This window comes from Aptenodytes patagonicus, chromosome 3 (genome assembly GCF_965638725.1).
Source record: "Aptenodytes patagonicus chromosome 3, bAptPat1.pri.cur, whole genome shotgun sequence".
Taxonomy (NCBI): domain Eukaryota; kingdom Metazoa; phylum Chordata; class Aves; order Sphenisciformes; family Spheniscidae; genus Aptenodytes; species Aptenodytes patagonicus.
The window spans coordinates 16,831,961-16,845,659 of record NC_134951.1 but is presented as its reverse complement, the minus strand read 5'-3'; the positions used below and the strand labels follow the sequence as shown (position 1 = coordinate 16,845,659).

General features: G+C 38.3%; 1 protein-coding gene across 1 annotated transcript in view; it reads left to right on the top strand.

The window, feature by feature from the left end:
- GREB1 (growth regulating estrogen receptor binding 1) overlaps positions 1 to 13,699 on the top strand; it is a 104,364-nt gene that overhangs the window by 80,096 nt on the left and 10,569 nt on the right. Inside the window, exons 23-27 of the mRNA XM_076332768.1 lie at positions 5,966 to 6,068; positions 7,534 to 7,692; positions 10,137 to 10,279; positions 11,031 to 11,192; positions 12,874 to 13,078. Coding sequence (XP_076188883.1) covers positions 5,966 to 6,068; positions 7,534 to 7,692; positions 10,137 to 10,279; positions 11,031 to 11,192; positions 12,874 to 13,078 — 772 coding nt within the window. The remainder of the gene's footprint in view (positions 1 to 5,965; positions 6,069 to 7,533; positions 7,693 to 10,136; positions 10,280 to 11,030; positions 11,193 to 12,873; positions 13,079 to 13,699) is intronic.

The window sequence follows — 13,699 nt, the reverse complement described above, 5'->3', positions numbered from 1 at the left end:
ATTTCTTTGGTATTCATTTGGTTATGGGTCACAAATGTAAATCTGTGATTCTCAGAAGAGTCATTCAGAGACTTCTGAGAGCATACTACACACCTGTGAGAAGGTTTTGATGCTTCACACACTTGGTACTTGCCATTTAACTAATTATAATTAAACAGGCAGCTTATTTATTCATCAGCTCCATTCCAGGGTATGGTATTCACCACTTTTCACTATCAAACCTTTCTTTTTCAAATACTGAATAGGACTCCTGTTGACCCTCTGTACAGCAGTGAATTTCAGCCTTGATATCACTTCTTTTACTTGAAACTCCATCTCTTCTCCAGCTGTCTCCACAATGCAGGTTATTTCCTAGTCTTGCATTGGGTCATATAGTTGGATCAGTTCCTAAAGGACACTCTTCACATGTTTATTCATTTTATATTCCTCAGTTCTTTCTGAAGAATATACCTGTTTCACACAGAACAAATTCACATGCATCAAATTAGGAGTATCATGTCTTCTTCCTAAGTATCAAAATGTAGGGGTATATATTCATTTCAGTATGTGGAAAAAGACAGCAGCTTTGCTTCCTTTACTATTTTAACCTCCCAAAGTACAAAAAACTCCTGTAAACCAAACAAAGAGCTGTAAAAGTATGTTGATTGTTTATTGGTTTAAGGTATAACAATACAATGTTTCTTCTAGGGAATAGTTACAATAAAATATACAGAAATTAGACTTACCCTTCTCTTTTTGGGAAGAAATAATTTTGCTTCCTGAAATAGGTTTTACTCACATGTGTTTTGATAATATTAACATTTTACATGGACTTAATGCTTAATGCATGAAGAGATATAGGCAGAAATAAAAACAATTATTAGACGGCACCTATCTGAGTGTTAAATAACATCTCAGCCAAAGTAGAACACTTCCAGAGTACTGTCGTTTCAAAAACTAGGAAGTAGTTGTTTTCTTTATCAGGCAGCAATTACTTTACTAAAATGCAAATCAGGAAGCAATTTGTTGGTTAAAATGAAAAATATGAAATCAACACAGGAAGAAAACTAGGCACATTAGTGAACCAAAATTACAATTCTCACTGTCAGGGTAACTAGTAATAAAGTACACTCAGCCTTCCCTCACAGAGACATTTTACCCTCTGTACTGGTCAAAATGTTTTGTTAGAAGACTTGATGCATTTTTACAAGGACAATTAGGTACATTAGAAGGCAATACATGTATTATTTTTACAAGAGGCTTTAGGAAATGCAGCAAAAACTGGATAGGTATGGAATAGATCTATATACTTATCTGTAAGTTAGCTCACATCATCGAAGTTAAGCCATTGGTTAGCGAGTATGAATAAATATGCACCACCGTGAACAACATGTATCGTATCTATAGCTAGAAATCTAGTCCCTAGTGCACCCAAGAAAATGCCTATAAGGAAGCCTAAATTCACTAAAATATTTTTCTTAGAAACATTCTTCTTAAAGTTCCCCAAACTGCAAATCAAGGTTTTGTACCTTTGTTTTTTAACTGGATATTACAACTTTTCCTTAAGCGTGGAACCTGCTTGTGAGCACGGCTCAGTCCTGTGGCACCACGTCCAGGGAATGAAGCAGGCACGTCTTAAGACACTTTCTAAGGAAGAAAACTGCTGCCCATATTATTTGGTTTTCCTTTACTCCTATTAAAATCGTATTACAATGGGCTTATATACCATTCAGCTTACGTAAGAAAAATATTAGGGAAATATTTAATTTATCTATCGTTAGCTGTGTTTTAGAAGAATGTAGCAAGTGGAAACAAGGAGAAGAGCCAGCACCGTTTGGCCAGCTGTCTGTGGACCATCAGCATGTTTTCTATGAATCACCATTGGTTCGCAGACCACAGTTTGAAAACCACTGTCATGGTATGAGAAGAACTATGTCACCTGGAAATTAAAATAGAAAAGCCTTATGGAATTGTTTCCTCTTTTGCCATATTTCTCCAAATGTGAAGACTGAAATCAGATGATACTTCATAGCAACATGTAAGAATAATAAAGTACTTCTAATGATCCCGGTGTCCAGTGTCTGGAACGAGTTAAAAAAAGGGAACTCGTTACTGTTAGACCTGTTGCAACAGCACTTTTGGATGTCACTTCCATGAATAAGTGTGGAGGCATACATGTAATTTCTCTGACTGGAATCTCTCTCTCTCAGATTCTTGGACAGACAGTTTGTTTTCAGCTTATCCTTGATACCTATGGCAAGGACAGTTCAGTGGTCAAAATCTTTGGAGAGCTTTCCACTCCTCTTAGGTAGTGTATGTCTTTGACACAAAAACTAGACCTTCATACCTCCTGAATTTTCTGCAGGAAGAATTTGAATTCATATTTCTTCCTCTTGCTCAGCTACAGCTACACTCTTCATGAATGAAAAGCTGCAGGGTAAACATATTCTTAGATTTTTATGGGGCAAATCATCCCTTGCACTAAGGATGAAAATAGAAACCAAAATACTGAACCTTTGCAGGCCCCAAATTCCTTAGTTATCATAAGTTTTCACAAGATTTGAGATTTTTACTTCTTACTCTTCTGGGATTTTCTTCTTCCAAGTCTGATTCATCAGACTTCTGTCTTCCAAATTCAGGTAGATAGAAACAAATTAGAGTAATACTTCCATTATTTGGGAATATTGGCCCCCGAGTGCCTTATCTGTTAAGGCGCTAGGCACTGCCACATATTTGAGGAACCTCTTTCTGGGAAGTAGAGCTGTCTGTAGTAGCAGCACCTTTCATGTACGTTTTGTTTCAGGAATCATAAAAATGCAGCCCAGTTCCAGGTTCCTTCATTCTTTTAATCTGTTTGCAGCTTTTGCGTGCAGAGTAAAGACAGGGTATGGAGAAAAACATCTTGCTCAGAGTACTTCCTTACCAGCTGTCACCATTATTAATGTATCATGCTTAAGCCCAGAGTCGCTAATTAGGATCAACACGGCATTGTACTAGGCTTCTCTAAAGATGTGTAAAGCTACAGCCCAATCATGTATCCAGTTTAAAATTTCTTTGCGGATCTTCTATTTTGTTGCAGCTGGGAGATGGAGGATGGGCAAATGTAGGGCTTTATGCTTCAAAGTTGTACATATCCTCCTTGCAGGATCTCTTTGCAGCTACCTACGATGCCCAAACTATCGAAAAGAGGGGTGGTGACAGATGGGGCAAGGACTCTTTGGAGAGATGTGGAAGCTCTGTTCATTGACAGCTATTAAGTGTTTTCAAACAAAGACAGACACTCTGTGCAGTTCCATTTCGCCTAGAGATGGTACATATAGAAAACAATACAATTAATTTTAAAGGTGCATTTACCTATCTGGGCATGCTACAAATTCAGTTGTTCAAGGTGGTTCTCTTTTGGAGTAAATGTTGATTGTAAATGAGAAGTCATTCTTTTCTCATTTTCTTTTTGAAAATCTTATTCTCAAAATGACCTGGAAAAGGTGTTCTCTATTTCACCAGTTCATTTCTTCAGCAGCAAATGCAGGCCAATGTGCAAGTGAATGGAGTCCAAATATGAACGTTGCTATGTGCTCAGCCTCATCTCTCTCCTGGCAGAAAATAATTCTGAAAACGTGGAGAGATTCCTGCAAGTTCCCACCATCATTTTACATACAGTGTTGCTAATATATAACAGTTCATAAAGCTCACAGTACTGTATTGGACACTTTTTATGTGACAGACAATGATGCATGGAATATCATAAGTACCTATGTTTTTGTTTAGTGGTTAGGGACTAGCACTTGTAGTCCTGTGGTTTCCAACATTTTTGACTCATGACCCTACAGCTTTGTGTATACTTGAGTCAATTGACAACTGATACCTTTCATCTAAGTACCATGTAGTAGTAGCCTAGTCACTCCCAGATACATTGTTGAAAACCATTGGTGAAGACTCGTCCCCCAGGGAAAGAAAAATACATTATTTTGATAGAATAAGTTTTAAATGGTTACCAAAAAGAAAAATTAAGGTTTTCAGCCTGTTGTTCTGTTGACAATTCTAAGTGTATACTTCAAACAGATTAGGAATTAGGTTTTCACATAGATGCCTGATATCAAGGGAACAGGTTGTGTACTTTTGACAAAAGATCTCTCATTTGTTTGAAATCAGGGAACTGTTAATCTATCAGGCCACCCTGCGTTTAATGAAATGATGATCAGAGGTACTTTAAAAGCATACGTTCATAAGGGCATATAAAGGTAATCTCAGACTTGAGAGAAAACATTGAAAGTATTTTCTTCTAGAACAAAGTATCATCAAGTTTGCCTCGGATGTGGGAAGATAAGATGTTTTTGTTTAGCTCACCAACCAATAGCCATTGCAGCCAAGTTTAGAACCTTGTTCCAGGGTCAGTAGAAAGATTCTCATTAGTCTGAATGGATTTTACATAAAAACCCAGACTGGGAGTTAGAAACATCTGGTCCATGGGCTGACTATGGTCCATGCTATCATTTCCTCTATTCAAAGTCACTTTTTTTCTGTGTTATTCCTGGATAACAGAGAGTTGTGTGCTAACACATGGTCTACCATGTGTACCTGAAAGGCTTATTTGACTCTCAACAGGGATAATGATACCCTTTTCCACACTTGGCAAGCAACTGTTTAAAGTGCAATTTGATTTATTAAGAACAACAGATATTGAACTTTGATCAAAACAAATGTTTACCTACTCTTGCTTCAGCTTCAAAGCCTCCCTTTCTCAAATGTTGAGAGAAAATGAAAATGTCACTTGACATATATGGAAAATAGTAAATTCAACACTATATTTTGTAATTCAACACCCTATGCTTCTGACATGTCCTAGCAGTAATGGCAGTGAAGCTGGCTTTTCAGTTTAGTAGTAATATAGACTTAGTCCAAAATCTGATACCATTTTGTGAAATCAGACAGTTGCAGCAGAATGTGTCATAACTGATCTACATGTTAACCTCCCCTGCACAGGCGTGACATTAGTCTTAAGTTGTCAACTGGACATCAGTGCCATTCTGAGGCTGAACTATAGACACACACAAGAAATCACGGCGTGTGCATTCTCCTGTGAGAGTGACATGAGCTTGCCGGTCTCTTTTTTCTCATTGAAACCCATTGTGTACTGCTTCCTGTTCAACTGTAATGGCTTGTAAAGCTGTCTGCTTAGATACGGCATTATTTACTTGATGTTATCATCAGCAAACTTTATGTGGCAGACACAGAACAATCCATTGAGTAAATAATTGGCTGTGGCTTCTATCTTTCAGCTGAAAAAACTATAAAAGGGCAGCAATACTATTTGGCGTAATGAAGAGAAAATGGATTTAGTGTGTTGGTGGGGTAAAAAAGAAAGGAGAAAGTTGTAATCTTAAGATAATTTTAAAATGAACTTTTAAAAGGTAATTTTAAAACAGTGGAAGGGAAATAGTATATTTTCATCACAAGAGGTGGAACAACACATTGTTACATATACTACGTCCTCCAGGAGTGGAAGTGGCCTGCACAAGTTCCCCTATAGATGCATGCCATTTTGTTCTTCAGGATAGTCACTGTACTTCAGCAGCAGTCAGTGTACTGGTAAATTATGCAAATATGAAAGGGTTAAGGTAATTCCTTAGTTATCTTGTAGTTTGAGGAGTTTTTTTGGAACATTTTATGAGCTTGTATGGATTTTTAAAAGTTCACTGCCTATGTAGAAACTGTAACATCAGGAGAGAAAATTCTCATCTGTGGGCCTGTAATTAGACCTGTGATATAAAATGCATTTTCCAAACTAGGTTCCTGCATAGAGAGAACAAAACTGTTGATCATTTAAGCATTTCATTTATGCCAAGGAATATACAAATACAGGGATATGCAAGTGCTGAATATTAATATTTGGTTTCACTGCAGCTGCAATTTCCAGATATGTGGAAAAGTAACATGTTGAAAAATGAAAGTTTACTTTTGTATTTTCTCATTTACATATTTACAGATAGGAAAAACAGGTGCCTATCTGCAGTTCCTCAGTATTTTGTCCCGAATGCTGATTAGACTGACAGAAGTGGATGTTTATGATGAGGAAGAAATCAACATTAGTAAGTTCTTGATATTTGGGGACTGTAGAAAATTGTTATGTTAAATTGAAAAGTAGTTGTCTATATATTCTATGCCATTCACCTTTGCAATTAATTCACATTACTGAAATATTTTAAGAAAATTTTTGTGTGATCTTCAACTGATACTTAAGAATATTTTATTATTTTACTCATCATTTAGAGTTTAGTCTTCCTCTCAGTATGAAAATCACATACCTCTGTTTTTCTTGGGAAGTAATAAACAGCATTTATGTATATTAAATGATATCCAGCCAGTTTCTGAGTTTAGAATTGGAATGAACTTTTGTGGTAAAGTATATAAAAAGAATCAGTGATATTCTGGCAGATTTATACCATGAGGAGCAATGTCCTCATGTTCCAGACCCTGGCTGGAAGCTGTTCAGTCATTTTACTGTGGGACTGTGCCTCAGCTCTTGTCTCTGAGGGATTTTTGGGGCAGTACCCAGGAGTCTTCCTCCACACTGAGCTGTGCTTGAGAAAGAGGCAGCTATCCCCCAAGGTTTATGGCAACAGCTGTGGAAAAGGTGACCAGTCTGCTAGGGGAGAGGTTTGTGCAAGCAATCCTTTGTATTTTAGGCAAGATTTTAGAGGTAACTCACAGTCAGGGCATGAAGATAATTTCACCATCTGACTAATTCCAGCTGAGTTTCATAGTTACTTTGGGTGCCAAAAGACAGGGTCTCACCTGTTGTAAATAATAATTTAGTCTATACTCATAGACATGGAGTTATGGCTCTTTACAGCAGCTTACAGCTGACCCCCAAACTGAACTCCTCACTACTGTACATTTTACTCTTGTCAGATCTTTCATCCTCTTGACAAAGGTAGAAAAGTATTTTGTAAGGACTTGTGTACATCTGGGTTTTTATGTCAGTTAACCTGTTTCAGAAAAAGGCATGATTTCACTGCACATTATACCAATACCATTTACTATTTTTCTCTTACCCTAGGGTGAATTATCTTTGATTCCTCTGGTCTTACCACTAGAACGGGTATTTGACTTTAACTCTGCACTGTATTTAATACTGCGATTTCTGAAGCTTTAAAAGGGCTTCTTTTCCTCAGTGAGAATAACATATCTTTCCTCAACTGAGTTCACAAACGTGGTGGTCAGTGGTGGTCAGTGGAAAGACTCCAAATGCCTGGATGCAGGTAGATCAGCCGTACCAGACCCTTGACATTGTTTTCATCATCATCCCACCAACTGCTCCAGTAAGGTTACAGAGGTCTTAAAATGATAACAAAGGTTTAAAAGCCAGAATTGCATTGAGGTATGAGGTACATTTGTTCAGTGCACCTCTTGATGCATAATAATATTGCTTCCTCAGAATGATGAAAGAAAAAACGGTACAGAAATAATAGACATAGCAAAAACATCTATAGCAATATAAAGAGCTTTAAAAATTGTGATTACAGGAATTCTTATTTTTCAATAATATCATAGACATAAAAGAAGAATCTGATCAATACTACCATCAGCCTGGAGATATGTGGCCAGATTTGGAGACATTTAAGAAGATGCCTTTTGACTACACTATCCATGACCCAAAATATGAAGATGCAAGTCTGATTTGTTCAAAGCTTCAGACTATAAACAGTGAAGGTTAGAATTTGAAAAATCTAGATTGGTACACATATATGTATTTATTTGTTTTTAACATGAGAATCCTGTTAAACTTTTAAACAGAGTGAAATTATCACAATTGCACTTGACTAAGTAATAGTGAAAAAAGATTTGAAGTTTGCCAGATGAAGCACCAGAGTATGAGCCTTATAAATGTTTTATAGAATATTATATAGGTAGTCTTTCATTAAAAAAGCTCCGATTCCACAATAAGTTTGTGTATTTGAATGTTTTTATGTAGCAGCATTGTCCTGCTCTGTAGCAATGAAGTGACTTATGTGGGTAAAGTTATTTATGTACTTAAAAGTGTTTATAGGTTTATTTTTTAGGTTTTGGTTTAGCTTTGGAAAGCATGAGATGCGTATGTCCAGATCTAGATTCCTGGAGTATTGAGGTGTGAATTAGTCCTCTGAATTAGCCAGCTGGACATACACAAGCCCATGGGACTGGGTAGGATGTATCCAAGCTTGCTGAGGGAGCTGGCCAACATCATTGTGAGGCTACTGTCTATCATTTTTAAAAGGTAACGACAATTGGTGGAGGTTCCTGATGGTTGGAAAAAGGAAAATGCCGTGCCCTTCCTCTACAGGACAGAAGGAGGATCGAAGCAATTACAGCCTAGTCAGCCTACCCTCAGTCCTCAAAACAATTATGGAACAAACTCTCCTGTAAGCCATGTCCAGACCCATGAAGGGCAGGAAAGTGATTGGGAGCAGCTAGAATGGATCTGTCATAGGCAAATCGTGATTGGTAAACACGATTGCATTTTATGATGACATGACTGGCACTATGGACAAAGGAAGAGCAGTGGTTTTATCTTGACTTCAGCAAGGCTTTTGTCACTGTCTTCTATGATATCCACATAGCCAAAACTGGAGAGAGATGGTTTGGATGGGTGGATTGTAAAGTGGGTGGGAAATTGGCTGGACCACTGAACTCAAAATGCGATGAGTGGCACAATTCTGACTGACAGCTGGGTATGCATGGCAATACTCAGAGACTGATAGTGACACAAATGCTGTTTAAGATTGCCATTAATAACCTGGTCAAAGGGACAGAATGCAACGTCAGCAAGTTCATGGATGATACGAAATTGGGGGGAGCAGTCAATATGCAGGAAGGTAGCACTGCCATTCAGAAAGACCTTGACAGGCTGGAGAAGTGGAACCTCCAGGAAGGAACCTCAGGAACAGGAACCTCATATAGTTCAACAAAGGTAAATGCAAGATCTTGCACTTGGGATGGAATAATTTTTTGCATCTGTACAAGCTTGGGGCCAGCTGTATAGACAGCAACTTTGAGGAAGGTGACCTGATGATCCTGGTGGACAACAATTTGAACGTGAGTCACCAGTTCTCCACTGGGTTAATGGCTTACTAAAAATCTAGCAAGCAGGTCAAAGGAAGTGATTATTCTTCTATGCATGGCACTTGTAAGACCACATCTGGAGTATTCTGTCAAGTTTTTGGCTTCCCAGTACAAGAAAGACATTGACATACAGAAGTGAATCTAGTGGGTAGCCACCAAGATGGATAGAGGCCTGAAGCACATGATGTACATAGAAAATCAAAGAGAATTGGGTTTGTTCGGCCTGGACAAGTCTAGCAGGGGCATCTGATTGCTGTCTTCAGCTTCCTTATGGGAACTTATAGACGCAAACTATTATAGATACACAACATAAGGACAAGAGACAACAGACACAAATTGCAACATGGGAAATTACAATTAGATAGTATGAAAAATATTTCCACAATAAAAGTGGTCAAACCATGGAGCAAGGTGCCCAGGGAGTCTGTGGAAACTCCACTCTTAGTGATTTTCAAAACTTGACAGGACAAGGAACAACCTTGAACAACCTGATCTGATGCTGAAAATCTGAGTGAAAGGTTTGGCCAGATGACATAACAGAAGTCTTTTTCAGCAGAAATTACATCTCATCTTCCTTCAGTCTCCCACAAAGGAGACCCTTTTTTAAAATGTGGATATTATCTAAAGAGCAACATCGCTAAATTTGCCAAGTTCATTTCACATAATCTACTGTGATGTCTGTCACAGGACTGCAAATGTCTGTCATAAGAGTCTTTTTTACTATTTATTACTTTTGCAAGCATTCAACCAATAATAACAGCAGCGACAATAATAATTTTAATAATCTGGTTTTACTTACACCTCAGCCTTATGTGAAATCTGTACAGAATTATTATAAACATGAATTTGCAGATACTTCTTTGTAGTCCCCTTTGCGGTTCATAACAATTTATAAAACATACTATGCTCAGAATGAATTCATAGTTTGTTTTGCATGTGTTTAATCCTGCCATTGTTCCTAGAAGCTAATTACAGTGACAGAAACAGTTTGTCACAAGGGAATACATTCTGGCCTTGAATATATGTTACATTTAAGTTGTTTCTTTTTTTAATAGACAGATCAATGAACAGGAGACAGGAGGATATGTATACACGCCGTCAAACAACTAGGATGAGATTGTCCAAGTATGCAGCATATAACACCTACCATCACTGTGAACAGTGTCATCAGTATATGGGTTTCAATCCCAGGTACCAGGTAAAGATTTCCAGATATTACTCTGCAGATCAGGAATAGAAGCAGACACAACCTAAACACAATTTTGTGTACATTCACTGTATATGAATTGGCTTAGAAGTTGTATGTATGTGTTATAATACAATTCTTGAGGTTTGCCTGCCTTGACCAGACTGCAGGTTTGGGGACATCAGAGGACTAATCCTTGCCTCATTTACACTAGCTTATTCAGTGCTGCAATCTGCATTCTACATGTATACTACCAGTTAAAACTACTTTCCCAGTAAACTTTTCCCACTGGGACTTGCTTACATTTTCACCTGAGTAACTGCAAAAGATGCTACTTCTGATACAGGAGTAGTCCAGCGTAGAGTAGTCTATATGTGGCATACAGACTGTTATTACTCAGAGTAACCCTCCAATTTCCTGCCTATTAGAATGTGAGGAAGAACGTATTAGCAATGCAAATACTGGTTTTTATGTGTCAGTATTTCTGAAAGCCGAGAGTGGCTTGTAAGTATTGGTACCATCTCCAAGACGAAGCTGAAACAATGGTTTCAAAAGAGGGAACAGTTTAATTTATATTTTTTTTAGTGTATGCTCTAGCCTAGGGGGCATTGCTTAATGCCTAGTGAATCATGAGGTAAAATTGAATGTGATACAGTAAGTGATTGCAGTCTGTTTGGTAATGTTATAAATGTGTATTAACTACACTGAGACCTTGTAGTTTGACTCTAACCACTGGAATTACCCTATTTTTTCCCATCCTCAGCTTTATGAGTCCACTCTGCATGCATTTGCCTTTTCCTATTCTATGCTGGGAGAAGAGATCCAGCTGCATTTTATCATTCCAAAGTCAAAGGAGCATCATTTTGTCTTTAGCCAACCAGGACGACAATTGGAAAGCATGAGGCTACCACTAGTCACAGATAAGGTAGATGGATAATTATATTTATGGCCATATACGGGAGAGAGACACCACCAATTTTACAATTTGTTGAATTAGGATTCTTTATACTTCTGGTTCTGCTGTCAAGAGATAATGAAGATGTCCTGATACTAAGCTTGTATTTTCTCCCAGAAAGGGAGACATGAAGCAAAACCGTCAAGCCACCAATAAGCGTTTTTTCTTTTGCTCATTATCAAGGTTCATCCTTTGGTATGAACACTCTTATCTGGGGCAAAAGGTCTTTGGTTATGGGTTTAAGATGTTAAAGTGACAATGGTTTCAGCAGTGAGCCTCAGAGACATCATTGTGTTTATCATACAGTTACTAAGAGGAAGCAATTTTTTACTGTAGAGGAAGGCAGCGGATTATCCTGTCTTATTCTGCATAAATGCTCAGTTGCTTTCATATAAAAATAAGGCTTTCAAAGAATCTTTGTCATGGCTTCAAGACTGTCCAAAGAATCATGTCACGCTTGTAGAAAACACTTTGTAAGGTCATCCATCTGACAGGCTATGCAAACTCTGATGTTGGCCTTTACAGTGACTCCTAATATCCATGTCTAACATGAAGCTGTGCCTTGCTCAGGCCACACTGCTTGGAGTATTGAAGCAATTTGTGGAACAGTAGTAAGCAGTAGCACTTCTATCCTGGAAAAAATAAACTGTTTCCCATAAACAATAATCAATCAATACCACCCTCCAGTTCAGGCTTTTATGTCCAGTTCAAGTTTGAAACGGGAAAACCCAGGCAGCAGCACAGCAGCAACTGTGCAATGTGAGGATGAAACCTCCTGCTCTTCCTCACCCAGTAAACTTGTGCTTGGCTACTCAGTCAGAACTGTGCACTGGGTCCTTGTGGATTCCTTTCCTGCTTCTGCCACTGACCTGCTTTGAGGCTTTGCCAAAACCATTTATTCTTCCTTTGCTTCTTTTTCTGTTCACTTGCTCCAAAATGGTGCCTGCAATCTTGCTGCAAGCTTGAAAAGTGCTGTGGGATGTCAACCTGGATTATTAAACCATTATAAAATATTTTTCTTGATCCACTTTAAATTTCCTTTCATGAACTCCACTGGCATCAAATCCACCATTTTGTGCTTTAGCAGTTTCACATCTGGAGTGCTTAATTGTGGGGGCTTTGGAGAGTCTCTGTAAAGAGGCACACTTTCATTCTGGGTCCTTAATGACCTTAGTAGGAACCAGGCTAAAATCAGTTGCCCAGACTGGAACAGTCCTGGATGTCTGTAGAAACAAGGTTTTCAGAGGCTTTACTATCAAACTTGGAAGCACCTATTGAGTTTCAATGCATTCAAGATTGGGTGATAGCCAGTCAGAAACTGCAGTTTTGGAGTAAGGTGTTTCTTACCATCTTATGTCATACAGACCTAAATCCTTTTCCAGATCTAGCCTCAAAGTCCCTGTGCACTTGGCAGGTCAAGGTTAGCAGTCCTATCCAGTCCACCACACTCTCACTAGTCGAATAAGCTAAGGGATAGAGTTTTCTTTTTCCCAACTCTTACAAGAGTTGCTTATTTTCCTATTAAGCTGATTTAAAATGTATCAGTTTGTCCAGTGCAATGAATCTGATTTATTCTCCTGAAGGATCTGGTTCTCTTTGTTTAAACATCCTCCAGCTTAATGGAGAAACTCACACTTCTTTTTATTTACAGAGTGAAGATTACATTAAAAGCCCCACTTTTACTCCCACCACTGGTCGTCATGAACATGGACTTTTCAATTTATATCATGCAATGGATGGAGCCAGTCATTTGCATGTTTTAGTTGTCAAGGAATATGAAATGGCCATATATAAGAAGTATTGGCCCAACCACATCATGCTTGTTCTTCCAAGCATTTTCAACAGTGCAGGAGTAGGTAAGTATAACAGAAAGCTCTAACAAATGTGGACACATGACTTGGGCCCTTGAAGTGTTGTTAGTCAATAGTGAAATGTAGACACACACCTTGTAGCTAGCGTATCTGATCTGGTGGTCTGGATTCTCTTTGAAGACAATGTGTCACAGTCGAAGATGCAATTCATTTAATCCAGGTTACCTAAAACAAGCTAGATGAATTGCACCCTAGAAATACTTACTCTCCTCTGTTGATTTTAAAGGGAGCTGAGGGTGTTAACTCAGATGGAGTTACCTACTCTGTTTCCTCTTATGTACAATTTGCATAGGCAGTGATGCACTGATTAGGTACATCTCTTAGGTAGGTTCTGCTAACACAATATCTGTGAAATATTCAGCACCTTGCTTTTACTGCTGGAACAACTTATAGACAGCAGTAGTGACAAACATTCAAAGTAGATCGTCAGGGGAAATTGTTCCCATGTTATTCAGTTGGTCAATCAACATCTCTAGATGTTTGCGCTAGAGATGCTAGTGGAGCCAATATCTGTGAGGTTAAAAGAATCAGTCACTAAACCCTTAAGACACTAGCAAATCTTTACCACAGAAGTCAGGCTTCATTTTGTGTGCTTCCCAGTGGGGT